The 16,498-nt window shown below is 40.0% G+C and overlaps 1 protein-coding gene across 8 annotated transcripts in view; it reads right to left on the bottom strand.

Moving 5' to 3' along the window:
- Nucleotides 1-16,498, bottom strand: part of CEP192 (centrosomal protein 192) — a 165,200-nt gene that overhangs the window by 148,488 nt on the left and 214 nt on the right. For 5 of the 8 annotated variants that reach the window (XM_074340406.1, XM_074340407.1, XM_074340411.1 and 2 more), the window contains exons 2-3: nt 10,177-10,344; nt 9,252-9,377 (exon numbers count right to left, since the gene is read on the bottom strand). In XM_074340406.1, coding sequence (XP_074196507.1) covers nt 9,252-9,377; nt 10,177-10,344 — 294 coding nt within the window. Of the gene's footprint in view, nt 1-9,251; nt 9,380-10,176; nt 10,345-15,696; nt 15,871-16,498 lie in introns of those variants that run through there. The other 3 variants (XM_074340409.1, XM_074340410.1, XM_074340413.1) reach the window with 2 other exon arrangements.

Raw genomic sequence — 16,498 nt, 5'->3', positions numbered from 1 at the left:
TCCCTCACAAGGGGACTAAGACCATGGCTATGGACCCTCCATCACAGTAGCCACAGGAGGCCCTTGCACCAGACTAAAACCCAGGTCTTCAGATTATTCAACAGAGGCAAGAGCTACCCCAAAGCACTCCCCTTTCCCCAACAGGAGTCAAGAATGAGGCCAGCGGGTCTTCTATCTTCCACTAACAGGGGTCAACAAGACCACTTCTCTAGATCTCCTTACCTCCATCAAAAAGCAGCAAGGGGTTACTCCCAACGTCCCCCCACATCCACTGACTCATCACCAACATCAGTTCAGGGAGACTAGCTTCATGCTGCCCTCTGCACCTACTTCAGTCCCTACAAGTTCAGGACCCCTCCTGCTGGCACGCCAAACGCCGTAAGACTGCACATCCCTTCTCTTCCCTTCCTAGTACACAAACCCCTCCACTGTGCCTTCTACAAGTTACAGTGCTGGATCAGCAAAATTGTGTTATTCCTGAACCCCTTCTCTAAACATTCGTTTCACCTCACTGCTTTAATGAAAACCTGTATGTCCTGGGAGAACATTGCTCCCCCTTAGCTCTGTCAAATGAGGACAGGACTGTTGTCTTTTCCACAGCATGGAAATGTAATATGCAGTCCTCTGTGCCCCTCAGTACCACTTCTAGATCACTCTCCCGAAAGCCTCCCCACTTAGAATCACCTACTACCCCCATGTCATCTACCTTAGTATCACAACTCTAAAATCCTTTGACCCTCCCAAGCTGCCAATCCATTCACACTGCCACATTTCACACACTCCCTCACCCTTCTGATATCCTCTCCTCTTCCTTAACCTAAATCCTATAAATAGTGATACACCTCAACTCCCTTGTCCCTCACTCCCTGCATCAAACTATTCCTGGTTAACCCCAACTCCCCACTCACACTTTGCCAGCACTCCTACAGCTGAATGTGGTTGGAGAAAACATCACAATCACACTGAGCAATTGATGTAACACTAAATTGATGACCATGACCCTCAAGTGGGGCTCCTGATGCTGTCTGATAATCCTACCATTCCCCTTGTCTGTTCACTTTTCCACACTCCTATAGGACTGTTTACATCTCTCTTTTCAAATCAGCAACTCCTCCTTGTCCACCTTCACTGAGTTGATGGCCATGCCTCCGACTTTACTGAGAAACCTCAAGCACTGAAAAAACAACTTCCATAGATTCTTACCATCACATGTACCCACATATTCCGCCTCCCTGTCTGTTAATACAAAGGAACTATCCACGGTCCAATCCCTCTGAACTTATTCCCTACTCTGCATGCTAGATCCCAGCCTGTGTTATTTATGCAAAGACATTGCTCCAACAAGTCTCTTCTCTTTCTACATGATCAAATTTTCCCCTTCCCGATTATTCCTATTACCAACTAAACATGCGGTAACTCATCCCACCACACAAAAAAGAAAAACTTCTCCTGACCCCTACACCTACCAGCTATCACAGCCCTGTTTCTCTGTTCTTTTCCAGCAAAACTCCACAAGCTGTCTACGCTCAGTCTCCAAAACTAACTTCCCATTCTGTGAGTCCTGTAGACTCACTCTATTACACTACTATGCCTCCCCCTACATCCAAAAAATCACTTGTCAGGGTTACCAATGGTGACTACTTAGTCTTCATTTTATTAGACACAACTGAACCACTCTCTTCTTTTATATATGTTCTTCATGTGACTTCCAATACACTGTTTTCTTCCTATCTCTGATCACTAATTCTTATTCATGCCTTTCCTCCTCTCCCCACTTCTTAATATTGAAGCTTCTGAACATCAAACCTTGCTGCTCTTCTCTGCTCCAACTACCTCACTCTCTTGATAATCCAAGCTCCTAAGTGGTCTTCTACTTTGTCTTCCTCCCAATAGTCTAGTCTCAACACAGTAGCCAGAGTGAGCCTGTTAAAACATAGTTCAGATGGAATCCTCTAATGGTTTCCCATCTCAAAGTCAAAGTCCTTGCTCACCCACTGCAGCCTTCTTCCTGTGCTTTGAACATACTAGGTATGCTCTGCTGCTACCTTAGTACCTTTACGCTGGTTGCACCCTCTACCTCAAATCCTCTTCCTCCTGATGTCCACCTGGTTAACTCCCTCCTTCAAGTCTTCACTCATTATCTTATACTTCCTCAATGAGACACACTGAACACTTCCTTCAGCCTTCCTAATAACTCTCCGTATCATGTTCTATTTTCTTAGCACTTTTCCCTTCCAATATATTAATACTATAAAATTGGTATTATTTTAATGTTTGTTTAATGTCAGTTTTGTTTACTGATATTCCCTAAACACTTGGAGAAACACCTAGCAGATAGAGGCACTCCGTAAAAAGAAAATCAACAAAAACAAAACAAAACACAGAATGGATGAATATACAAAGAGTTAACATCTTTGATATACAGAAAGTGTTTATATCTAAATGTTATCAAGAGACGAGAGAGATCCAAGTTGGTGGAGTAGACAAACACTGTGTCTGCTTCTTTCCATGAACACATTAAAATTACAACTAAATTATAAAACAATCAACCTGGAGAACCATCGAAGTCTAGCTGAACAGTAGTTTTATAACTAAGAATATAAAGAAGCCATGTTGAGACTGGCAGGAGGAGCAGAGACACAAAACAGGCTGCCATCAAACATCCATGGGGCGGGTGAGAATCAGGAGGGATATCTTGGCCACAGAGGTTCCCCCAGAGGAGCGAGGGATCCCAGCCCACCACACCAGGATCCCCAGCCCAGAGTACTGGTACTGGGAGGAGAAGCCCCCCACAACATCTGGCTGTGAAAACCAGAGAGGATTCTAACAATCCATATAAGACAGAAGGCTGAGGGAAATCCAGCTGTCCTCTTAAAGGGTCTGCACTCAGACTCACTCACTCGCAGGCACTCAACCTGGGCTCAGGAGACCTCGGAGACATTCGGGAGGCAAGGTATGTGGTTTCAGGGGAAGGACTGAAAGACAGTGAGCAGTTTCCCAGTAAAGGGTCCTCCTCCCAAGCAACTGGCAGACGGGTGCCATCTTTCCTATGTTGAGCCTGCCCCCACAGGCCAAATTTTAAGCTGATTGGCCTGGTGAACTCCACTGCTCTGCCCTGTTGACTCAGTTGGGACCCCACCCCACCCAACCTGCACACTGCAGGAGGCACTTTCTCCTAGAGCAGCCAGTCCCTCCCATATTGCACTCTTTCTTGGAAAACTATCAGAGTCCGTGGGGCCTAGGTGGGTGGGAACTGGTCTCGGTGTGCTCCAAGACTTTTGCTGAGTCACTCCAGGCTCAGCACTAGCACCAAACCAGAGTCTACATTAACATGGTGACAACACTTCCCACTCTAGTGACTCACTGAGACGCTACCTCACCCAACTTGAATACCACACAGGCTTTATGAGTGTCTAAACCTTAAGGGAGTCAGCAGGTGGCAGCAGGCCTCTGGGTGTCCTGGCTTTTTGCAGAGTTACCCAGACCTGGTACTGGTGGCAGTCATCCTGGGTTCGCAACGTGGCCTCTCTCACATGCATCCAGGTTTAGCACAGACAGCGAACAACCACGGATCACTTTGTAGCTCCTACCAGGTAGCCCCCAGGCAGTCACAGGCAGTGGCTGACCTGAGCCCTCTTAAGTGGGCTGTACCAGAGACCTCTCAACAGACTCCAGAACTAAAATACTTGGAGGTTGGCTTCAGACCAGAGCAGTGCACCACACAATTAGCCCAGCAAGTGGCACACACAAAAGTTGGTCTCAACAGGCACCAGAGCCCACTGGGACAAATCCCACGCAATGGGATAAAGCTCCTGGATAGCAGCCCATAAGCTGTGGACGTAGCCAAACCACAGCTTAGGGGATGTAGCCAGTCAGCTTAGGGTCAATCCCACCCACTGACATGCCAAAAGCAATCAAGGCTCAACGGCAACAGGAGGGCACACACAACCCACACAAGGGACATTCCTGGAGCACCTGGCCTAGGTGACCAGGGAGCGACTGCCTATGGAACCCACAGGACACCTACTACATAAGGCCACTCATCCAAGACTGGGAGACAATGCAGACCTACCTAATACATAGAAAAAAACACACAGAGGCAGCCAAAATGAAGAAACAAAGAAATACATCCCAAATGAAAGAACAGAAGAAAAATCCAGAAAAACAATTAAATGAAATGGAGGCAAGCAACACACCAGCTAGAGAGTTCAAAACAATGGTTATAAGGATGCTCAAGGAACTTAGTGAGAACTTCAACAAAGAGATTGCAAGCATAAAAAAGGACATAGAAACCATAAAAAAGAACCAATCAAAAGTAAAAAATACAATAACTGAAATGAAGAATGCACTAGAAGGAATCACCAGCAGACTACATAGAGCAGATGATAGAATGAGCAATCTGGAAGACAAGGTAGTAGAAAACACCCAATCAGAATGGCAAAAAGAAAACGGAATCTTAAACGTAAGACCTGAAGCAATAAACTGCATAGAAGAAAACATAGGTACTAAACTTATGGACCTTGGCTTCACAGAGCATTTTATGAATTTGACTCCAAAGGCAAGGGAAGTAAAAGCTAAAATAAATGAAAGGGACTATATCAAACTAACAAGCTTTTGCACAGCAAAAGAAACCATCAATAAAATAAAGAGGCAGCCAACCGAATGGGAGAAGATTTTTGCAAACCATGCCTCTGATAAGGGGCTAATATCCAAAATATACATACAAGGAACTTATACAACTCAACAACAAAATAACAAACAATCCAATTAAAAAATGGGCAGAGGACCTGAAGAGACATTTCTCCAAAGAGGACATACAAATGGCAAACAGACATATGAAAAAATGCTCAACATCACTAATCATCAGAGAAATGCAAATAAAAACACAATGAGATATCACCTCACTCCAGTCAGAATGGCTATCATCAACAAGACAAATAGTAACAAGTGTTGGAGAGGCTGTGGAGAAAAAGGAACCCTCATACACTGTTGGTGGGAATGCAGACTGGTGCAGTCGCTATGGAAGGCAGTGTGGAGGGTCCTCAAAAAATTAAGAATAGAATTACCATATGACCCAGCAATCCCTCTTCTGGGTATCTACCCAAAAAATCTGAAAACATTTATCCAAAAATACATATGTGCCCCACTGTTCATTGCAGCTTTATTTATGGTGGCCAAGACAAGGAAACAACCAAAGTGTCCTTCAATAGATGAATGGATAAAGAAGTTGTGGTATATATACACAATGGAATACTATTCGGCAGTAAGAAAAGATGAAATAGTACCATTTGCAACAACGTGGATGGATCTTGAGATTATAATGCTAAGCGAAATAAGTCAGACAGAAAAAGTAGAGAACCGTATGATTTCACTGATATGTGGTATACAAAATTGAAAACAACAAAAGAACAAGACAAACAAATGAAGAAACAAAAACTCAGACACAGACAATAGTTTAGTGGTTACCAGAGGGTAAGAGGGGAGGGGGGTTCTAGAAGAGGGTAAATGGGGTCAAATATATGGTGATAGAAGGAGAACTAACTCTGGGTGGTGAACACATAATGTGAGATAATAGATGATGTATTACAAAATTGTATACCTGAAATCTACGTAACTTTACTAACAATTGTCACCCCAATAAACTTTAATTAAAAAAAGAAAAAGAGAAGAAAAAAAATGAGACTAGTTTAAGAGACCTCTGGGACAACATACTTGTGATATGAAGTATAACATTCATATCACAAGAGAAGACAGAAAGCAGGGAGTTAAGAACCTATTTGAAGAAATAATGACTGAAAACTTTCATAACCGGGCAAAGGAAATAGACATACTAGTCCAGGAATGGCATAACGCCCCAAACAAGATGAATCCAAACGGACCCACACCAAGATATATTATAATTAAAATGGCAAAGGTTAAAAACAAATAGAGAATCCTAAAAGCAGCAAGAGAAGGGCAACTAGTAACTTATAAGGCAGCTCCCATAAGACTGTAAGCTGATTTCTCAACAGAAACTTTGAAGGCCAGAAGGGATTGGCATGAAATATTCAACGTGATGAATATCAAAGACCTACAAGCAAGGGTACTCTACCCAGCTAGGCTATCATTTAAAATTGAAGGATAAAGAGCTTCCCAGACAAGAAAAAGAACTAAAGGAGTTCATCACCACCAAACCAGTATTACAAGGAATGTTAGAGGGACTTCTTTAAGTCGGGGGCAAAAAAGGATCAAAATTATCAATAGTAAAATAGCAATAGCTACATATGAAGTGTTACAATTAAGTTCGCGAACTCATCCTAGAAACAGTGCTACATACCTCATTGCTGAATATCACTTTGGAGACCTTTGAAGTACTCCCCTTGGGAACCTATGCACCGACACCAGCGCCTAGTTCACCCTGCAAAGCAACTCTGGAACTCTTTTTCTGGAATGGCTATCAGCATTCTTGTATTACCTTTGATGTCCTAAATGTCATCAAAACATCTTCCTTTCAGTATTTCCTTTATCTTTGGGTAAAGAAAGAAGTCATTGGGGACCAAATCAGGTGAGTAGGGAGGGTGTTTCAACACAATTATTTGTTGGAACTGGCCAAAAACTCCCTCACAGACAGTGCCGTGAGCACTGTTGTGATGCAAGAGCCATGAATTGTTGATGAAAAGTTCAGGTCACCTAAGTTTTTCACGCTGCCTTTTCAGCATTTCCAAATAGTAAAGTTGGTTAACTGTTTGTCCAGTTGGTACAAATTCATAATAAATAATTCCTCTGATATCAAAAAAAGATTAGCAACATCGTTGCAACAAGTTTGCGAACTTAATTATCAAAACTTCATCCTATCAACAATTACTTTCCATGGAATTGGATTAAATGCTCCAATCAAAAGACACAGGAGGGCTGAATGGATAGGAAAACAGTACCATTACATATGCTCCCAAAAGAGACTCACTTCAGATTGAAAGACACACACAGACTAAAAGTAAAGTGATGGAAAAAGACATTTCATGAAAATGGAAATAAAGAACAAAAAAAGTGGGGTAGCAATACTTATACCAGACAAAATGGACTTTAAAACAAAGGCTATGTATAACATGAGACAAAGAAGGACCCAATAATCTCAAATCTGGGTATTTATCTGAAGAAACCCAAAACTGTACTTCGAGGGGACATCCTTATGTTCACTGCAGCATTGTTTACAATGGCCAGGATATCGAGGCAGCCTGGATATCTGTAGATGGAGGAATGGATATGGTGGAGGTAGTACATACATACAATGGAATATTACTCAGCCATGAATGGGAATGGGTTCTTGCCACCTGCAGCTGCATGAATGGACCTGGATGGTATTGTGCTGAGTGGAGTATGTCAGACAGAGAAAGACAAATAAAATGTATTTCACTTATTATGTGGAATCTAAAGAACAGGATATACAAACAAAACAGAAACTCACAGATATAGAAAACGTTTTCATGGTTACCAGATGGGAGGGGCATTAGGGTGTGGGTGAAAAAAAGGGGAAGGGATTAAGAAGTACAAATTGGTTGTTACAAAGTAGTTATGGAGATGTAAGGTATAGCATAAGGAATATAGTTAATAATATTGTAATAACTATGTATGGTGTCGGATGGTAATAGATTTGTTGGGGTGATAGATGGGAGGGAGTTGGGGGGATGGGTGGAAAAGGTGAAGGAATTAAGAAGTACAAGTTGGTAGTTACAAAATAGTGATGAGGATGTAAAGTAAAGCACAGGGAATACAGTCACTAATATGGTAATAACTATGTATAGTGCCAGGAGGGTACTAGACTAGTCAGGGGATCACTTCTTAAGTTATATAAACCACTATGCTATATACCTGAAATTAATATAAAACAATATTGACTGTCAACTGTAATGGAAAATTTTTAAAAAGGGGGAAGGTGAAGGGGAATAAGAGGTCCAAATTTCCACATATACAACAAATAAGTCATGGGGACATAATATACAGCATGGGGAATATAGTCAATAATATTGCGATAGTGTGGTACGGTGTCAGATGGTTGCTGGACTTATCATGGAGATCACTTCTTTAGGTATTTAAATATCGAATAATTATAATGTACCTCTGAGACTAATATAATATTGTATGTTAGCTATAGGTTATAAAAAAATCTTTAAAAATAAACAAATGTTGTCAAGAAGCAATTCACAACAGAAATAAAAGTAGTGAATAAACATTATAGTATGCTCAATCCATAAATACTCAATTATGAATTCAAACAGAAAACTTTAAGACTGCCTGTAATACTATCATCAACAGATAACTACCATTTATATTTTGGTTTATAGACTTCCACACTTTCATCTATGCATTTACGCATGTGTACAATTTTTTTTTTTCTAAAATGAAAGATTAAAAATACCACCAAATGTTGGGCAGAGCTCAGAGAAGTAGGCATTCTCACAGACATTTTCTAGTGGGAGTGTAAATTGGTACAAATCTTCTAAAGAGCAACGTGGTAATTTCTAATTGTTTAAAATTAAATATTCTTAACTCAGCAATTTCAATCCTAGGAATTTATCTTAATAAAATAATCTACTAGGTGTGGAACATACAGAGGGTACCAAAAAAATGTATACACATTTTAAGAAAGGAAAAAACTATTAAAATTGTAATTCTCTACCAATAAGAAAAGATGAATATAAGTCACGTTTGACTTCTGCAATTACAAAAGGTGCTCAAAGTGGTTACTATCAGAGCCCAGACACTTCTGATTACAGCAAACTACTGCTTGAGCAACACTGACTAGTGTCCACTTGTATACATTTTTTTGGCACCGCCGATATATGTATATGTGTATGTTTGTGTATGTATACACACATACACATATATGTGTATGTATATATATACACATACACATATATACATGTATATACATACACACACACACATATATATGTATGTGTACATAGAAAATATTCTCGAAGACTATAAATAAAAATACAATCAATGGCTATTCGCCAGTTAGTGGGATTTCAGACCTTATTGTCTTCCTTACAATTCTCTGTATTTTTTTTTCAATGAGCATATATTACTACTGGAATCTGAAAAAGTGTTTCAAAAGACTTAAAGTGTTTGTAGGTTAAAATAATATAAAGAAAATTTAAAGATTCTTATGATTAGAATTAATCAGAGACACCATCACAGTTTCATTGTCCACAAGACTGAATGAAACTCGCTTTTAACACAGTGCAAGCAACATGGAGGTACAAACTTACTCATCATCCTGGAAGTTAAGCTGTAACTTCTCTCTTGGTTCAGCTTCACTCTGGCTACTGGGAGATGACTCAGATGGAATTGAAAACCTCCCTTCTACTAAATAAGATGTCTGGATATCAGAATACCTACACATACAAAAAAAATGTTTTGACTGTTAATAATTAAATTATGCACATTTAAAATTCACCATGACATAGGCCTGCATGATTGTGAAGCCAACCACCAGGTGGTAAAACAAATAGAGCCCCAGTGTTCGAAACCATCATCCTATGTACAAAGTACTGAAATGGATCAGCAGTGGAGTTTGTACCGTGTTGCCCTGAAAATAAGACCTAGACGGACCATAAGCTCCAAAAGACACATTAGAGCTGATGGTCCGTCTAGGTCTTATTTTCGGGGCAACACAGTACATATTAAACAACAGAGTCACAGAAATCTTAAAGCTAAGTTTTTACAAAGTTAATCCAACCCTTTCATTCCAAAGGTAAAGATGATGCTCTTTACCAAATGTTAGATTGGAAGGATGGAATAGCGATTAGATATTTAAGCACTGGCAAAGTTTACACATTACACAAGATGGGCAACTTGTACACATTATATTTAGAGATATAACTCAAATTACCAGTCACCAGTAAGGCTGAACTAATACAAAGCCAAAGCACTATGGACAGAAAAAATAATTAGTAAACCATAAGGTCACTGGTACTCAATCCTAACACCACCTACCCACCACTGATAAGGCAATGGAATACAGAGACAATATATTTTATCTTTTTCCATATTAATTTTACATAATTTTACATATATGGCCATGTCCCTCAGATAAAGCAAAAGCTCAAGCTTGACTGAGAAATTTTACAGAAGTTATCAGTATACTGTAGGATTTACGGACCTAAAAAAATCATCTGTTCAAACAATTTGTACCTGTTATCAGTGGTGGATCTATTTCTAGCAAGTGTTGAAACAGCAACAGGCAAGCCAAGATTTGAAGAAATAGTGACATTTTCCAAAATCCCGCTATTACCAAGTAATGAATTGGTTAAAAAGCTCGGAAATGACTCCTCAGCTATACCTCGAAAATCTTCCATCTCACTGCAACAACAGAAGTTTTTATAAATCAAATGTTATTATAAACTTTTTACAATGATTAAGAATACAAGCCTCATAAATCTTAGAAAACTTATAAATCTTAGGAAAAAATCATATTTCTGGAACATCACCAAGACGAGACACTATTAGAGCATTCGGAGTTAAAGGAATTCTCAGAATACTTTGCTACTTTATAGCTGAGAATATAAAAATCAAACTTTTATAATTAACATAATAATGAAATACAACACATTAACTCTTAGACTGATGTAGCAAGGAATATGAATTACCATAAACCAATCCTATAAAGAAGCAAAAAGGCACAACACTCATGGCATAAACAAATGATTTTAGGATGCACTTAAAAGTTTACCAGTTGGGTACTCATTCTAACATGAAAAAGAAAAAAAATAACCGGCAAAACCTAGCCTCTGATTTCAGAGGTTATTGTCAAGGATGAGTAAATGGTTTAAAAAGTGAGTCTATTCAAAGAAAAAAATTAAGTATACTTGGCACATGGACAAGGCAAAAATGATAAAAGTGGTTCACAAAGGACTAAGTCTGGAAAACAATGGCAAAGAATCTGTACTATTGATAGAGAACGTCCAGCCCACATTCGCCATTAGTTCAATTTGACCCTGATCACAGTACTCAGGAGACGTTATTCATCTCAAAAATATTTCAAGAGTGCTTATCATGTAAAGGCTGTGTGTAATTCAATAAAGAAAACCATTATCAGGAAAGGCTCAATAAGTGAGAGGATATTGCCCCTATATCTTGAAAATGAGGGGGCTTTTAAAGATGACAAATAAACATGAGCAAAGGTGAAAGAAAATTAATATTGCATACCTACTATCTTAACTCATGGATCCCCATTTTACAAGTGAAGAAACACACTCAGAGGCTAATTTAGTTAAATTTACCCAAGATTGTACAATTAGTAAGATTTGAACCCAGGCCTGACTCCAAAATCCACTTTAAGTACTAAGTGTGTGGTGGGAATAGCAAGTGAATTGGTTTATTTTGGTAATGGTTGTATAAAGTAACAGTGTATCAAACCATGGAGCCAGATCCTAAAAGCCTTAAGTGGTGTATCAGAAAGTCTGGACTGTATTCTGCAGCCCAGAAAAGGACTGATCCCACCAACTTATACTAGAGGAAGGGAGAGGGCTTAAGCCTGGAAGGATATTCAAAGAGATACCACAATTGGTAAGATGACGACAATGACAGACTGGGCGAGGTCACCGACACATGCATTGAAGGACAGATTTTCAAGAGTATGGACTAATGTAATTACTCTACAAAGCAGAACAAGTTTTAAGACCATTATAGAGCTATAACACTTATTTGATTACGGATGAGGTATCCATGCTCCTTTCAGAAACCCACCTCCCCACTTTGCACTAAATTCCAACCCCTCTAACCAGTGCAATGACGATCACTAGCAGTTGGCCATCCTCTTAAACAGTCAGATCTTCTCCCTGTGCATTCAATTACACCAGCATGCAGTTAGCTCTCACATCTTTTTAAAAAGTCTTCCTCTCATACCATTATCCCCTGCGCTGCTACCACATCTATCTGCACTCCCTTCACAACATACTCCTCCAAAAGGAACCACTATTGGCCATCTAGTTCCACTCCTGTCATTTCCTAAACTCACTGTAAGGTGGCTTCCGTCCTACCACCCCACCAAAATGCTTGTCAACATCACCACTGATCTCCATTGCCAAACTCCATAATCCCATGTGCAACTGTCAGTCCTCCTCATCTTCAACCTAACAGTATGGGATTCATACTCCTTCCTTGTAGAAACACTTTCTTCACTTAGTTTCAAGACACAACTGTCTAGGTTCTCCAACTTCAGCAGCTGCTTCTTTTCCTTCTTCTTGGCTGGTTCCTCCTTACCTCCTAGACCCCCACACAGTGCAGCCCTCAGGGCTTGCTCCTGGATCTTTTCCATCTACCCACCTTCTCGGGTGATGGCCCTCAGTTTCAAAGTTCTAAAATACTATATGAAATTATATCTCCAGCCTGGGCCTTTCCCCTGAACCTCAGATATTCAACTACCTACTTGACACTTCACTTACACATATAACAGGCACCTAAACCTGAATCTTGACTCCATTTCATTCCAGTCCCCTCAAGAAAAGCCTGCTCTTCAATCTTCCCCACAGAGAAAATGACAATTCCATTCTCTAGTTGCTCAGACCAGAAACCTCAATTATTCCTGAGTACTCTCTCTCTCTCTCTCACACACACACACACACACACACACACACACACACACCATATATGTAATCCCTAAGCAAATTCCAATGGCTATACCATAATAGAACCAGAACCTGCGATTTCTCACTACCATGTTTCTCCAAAAATAAGACCTAACCAGAAAATAAGCCCCAGCATGATTTTTCAGGACCGCATCCCCCTGAACATTAGCCCTAATGCGTCTTTTGGAGCAAAAATTAATGTAAGACCCAGTCTTATTTTGGGGAAAACACAGTACTTTCACTGCTACAACCTTGGTCAGGCCACCACCATCTCTTGCCTGGATACTCACTGTAATAGCCTTCTAACTGTCTCTACACCTCCACTCTTCCTCCCATAGTCTATCTTGTTTACCCATATATTCTCAGTACCTGTATCTGCTAGGAACATGAGTTGGAAAAAATGAATTGAAAGAATCTATACTCCCTAGCTATCTAGCTGACATATAGTGTCTATTATCAAGTAATGTGTTAAGTAGTCTATGATGTCAGACAATTAAGTTCATTAATTCATCCTAGAAAAAGTGCTACATACCTCATTGCTGAATATCACTATGGTGACCTTTGAAGTACTCCCCTTGGGAAGCTATGCACCAACACTAGCACCTAGTCCACCCTTCAAAGCAATTTTGGAACTTTTTCTGGAATGGCCATCAGAGCTGTCATTGTATTACCCTTGATGTCCTGAGTGTCATCAAAATGTCTTCCTTTCAATATTTCCTTTATCTTCAGGTAAAGAAAAAAGTCACTGGGGGCCAGATCAGGCGAGTAGGGAGGGTGTTCCAATACAGTTATCAGTTTACTGGCTAAAAACTCCCCCACAGACAGTGCCCTGTGAGCTGGTGCATTGTCGTGATGCAAGAGCCATGAATTGTCGGCGAAAAGTTCAGGTCGTCTAACTTTTTCATGCAGCCTTTTCAGCACTTCCAAATAGTCAACTTGGTTGACTGTTTGCCCAGCTGGTACAAATTCATAATGAATAATCCCTCTGCGATCAAAAAAGGTTAGCAACATCATTGCAACAAGTTCATGAACTTAATTGTCAGACCTGGTATATAGATTTCTCTAATCCCTACACCAAACTTTCAAAGTAGCCATTATCCCTACTATTGAAGGAACTGAGACTAAGAAACGGAATTAAGAGACTTTTCCAGGCCACACAGTGCAAGTGGAGCAGAGGATTCACACCCAGGCAAGTCTGGCCCAGATTGTATTATTCTTTCTTCTGTACTAATGCCATCTCACTCATCTTTAAATCATCTTCAGCTCAAACCTCAATCCTAAAATCTACACTCATATTTCAAAATGGCTCTTTGACAGATGCCTTACCCCTGACTGTGTCCCAAACAATGCAAAGCCAACAAACATAAAACCAAATTCATTACCCTTCCCACCCCCTCTTCGTGTTAGCTTTAGTTTTGATCAATGTTATCCATAGTCTCTTGCTACTACGGTTTCCAGGCAGGTATTCCCACCTGTTCTCAGGAATTTTTTTTTGCTTTCCTGTTCCTGAATCCTGAGAAAAGTTGGTCGGGAAATTGGGGAAATCAGCTCCTTGAACCCATTAAAACCCACAATGGGAAATAAACGTCCTACTCACAATGTATCTCAGACATTTTTCCTAAATTCCCACCTGTTCTCGGGAATTTTTTTCACTTTTCCGTTTCCAAATCCCAAGAAAAGTTGGTCGGGCAATCGGGAAAATCGGCTCCTTGAACCCAGGTGGTTGGTAGCATCAGGCGCCACTTTGTGGAAACGATTCATCGTGGAGAACAGAAAACAGCTTATCTCTCGGGATTCGGGAACAGGAAAGCGAAAAAGAATTCCTGAGAACTGGCAGGAATTCGCACCTGGAAACCCTACTTGCTATACAAGCCAGACTCATGGGACCATCTGATCACTTTTGCTCTCTCAATTAGTTACCAAATTCTAATGCTTCTAACTCCAAATATATCTCTCAACCTGAGACCCACTTCTATATTCCCACTACCTGCCACCCATCACTTTTTAATCTAAACTATTGCATCAAGTCTTCCAACTAGCTTCTACGTGTCAAGTCCTGTAATTACTAAGTTATTTCATTTACAGATATATAAACCACATTAAAACATATACTAAACTCTTTAAGGGTTATTCCTATTTAAGAGAAGTCAAATCTAAGAAAATTTAGATATTAAGCAAAGATCATTCATGCAACAAGCATTATCAAACATGAATCATGAAACACTCTACTGAGCACTAGGAATGCAAAACTATATAAGGCAGCTCCCCTCAGGTTGCTGACAATCCCTATCAATTTTAATATACAGTGCTAAGTGCTTGGATAGAGCTTTGCTTTCGGCGCAAAGGTAGTAACATAATGCAGTAGAAGATTCCACAAAATGTAATCTAATACCTAGTCTCTCATTTCCAGAAAGGATTAACTTGCTCTACACCATCCAGACATACCACATTCCTAAAGCTTTCCTAGAAGGGAAAATAGTCCCTAACTTCCCTCTGTATTGCATTACCCACCCCTCTTTCATTACCTAAAGTGAAGAAAATGTTATCTTTCCTTCCACTATACCGGGGGTTCCAAAACAATGTGTACAAGTGGATATGTTGGTCAACGTTGCTCAAGGAGTAATTCGCCATAATGAGAAGTGTCTGGATGCTGATGGTAACCACTTTTGAGCACCTCTTGTAATTGCAGGAGTCAAACATGACTTGTATTCATCTTTTGTTATTGGTATATATTGAGTATTACAATTTTAATAGTTTTCCTTTCTTAAAATGTGTATACATTTTTTTGGCACCCTCTGTATTTGAACTAAGTAGCCATCTTGGGGATTTCTCTTGCTATTTCCTAAAAGCAGTAACCTCAAAATATGGCATTTGATTTTACTAATATTTAATTGCTTTAATTGCATTTCTGAGTATGTAAAATAACATTTACTGTAGTCATTAATTGGAGATCTACGTTTACAATTAAACACATTTAAAAGTATATGCCATGGAAAAAATACAGTCAAACATTCCTAATATTCATCATTTCACGCCTAGCATTTTAAGACATATTTTATAATTAGGTAGATATTTAGTATATTACCTTTTAAAGCTTACTGCAAACTTTGCCCACAAAACTGAAATTTGGAGAAAAAGTTGATCTTGGAGCAGTAAAAACTCCAGTTGAATAACCTCAAAATGGTAACAGCAAATGGAAATATTCTCATAAAAACAGCTGTCCTCCCAAAGGCTGACTCGAAAGGGATCTCATGTTTTACTAAACAAAGTGAAATTAAGAGAAAGCAAAAGTAGAGTGACGTTAAACATTGTCATATTTCACTATTTTTTTTTTTCATAAAAGAAATCAGATACAAGAAATGTAGGAAAGAAATTGGGAGGAAATGTGAATGCCGCCTAGTAGAAACCAAAACTAAAGTGAATTATAGGTGACACTGGCAGACCTCTCGGCATTTAGTTAACAATGTGATTTTCTGGGTCAGAGTTTCAGACAAAAAACAGAAACAGAATCGTCCATCACCACACATTATGAAGCCAATACCGCAGATCAACGGAGCACTTTGCAACTAGAAACTCCAGAGCAAAGCGCAGAGCAGGTTCGTTCCTCAAGAGCTGGGAAGTCACTATGTGAAAGGGAGACACAAGGATGTGACCCTCTAAAATCAAAACCCGTTTCTTTCAGAGCTGATTTCTCATGCTTGGCTGAGAGCATCAGACACAGAGGCGTCCAATTAACCTCACTGAGCGGAATTCAGCGTGGGGGCCAGATCGGTGCGAACGGCTGCACCGAGCGTTATGACCCGACCCCGGCTCGCTCCCCGCAGACCCCTGCCCGGAGCCTGCGCCCCACCTCTATCCAACCGTCACTGCCCCACCGGCCCAGCAAT

The sequence above is a fragment of the Rhinolophus sinicus genome, linkage group LG09 (genome assembly GCF_036562045.2).
Source record: "Rhinolophus sinicus isolate RSC01 linkage group LG09, ASM3656204v1, whole genome shotgun sequence".
Classification (NCBI taxonomy): domain Eukaryota; kingdom Metazoa; phylum Chordata; class Mammalia; order Chiroptera; family Rhinolophidae; genus Rhinolophus; species Rhinolophus sinicus.
This window is presented reverse-complemented; position numbering and strand designations above follow the sequence as displayed.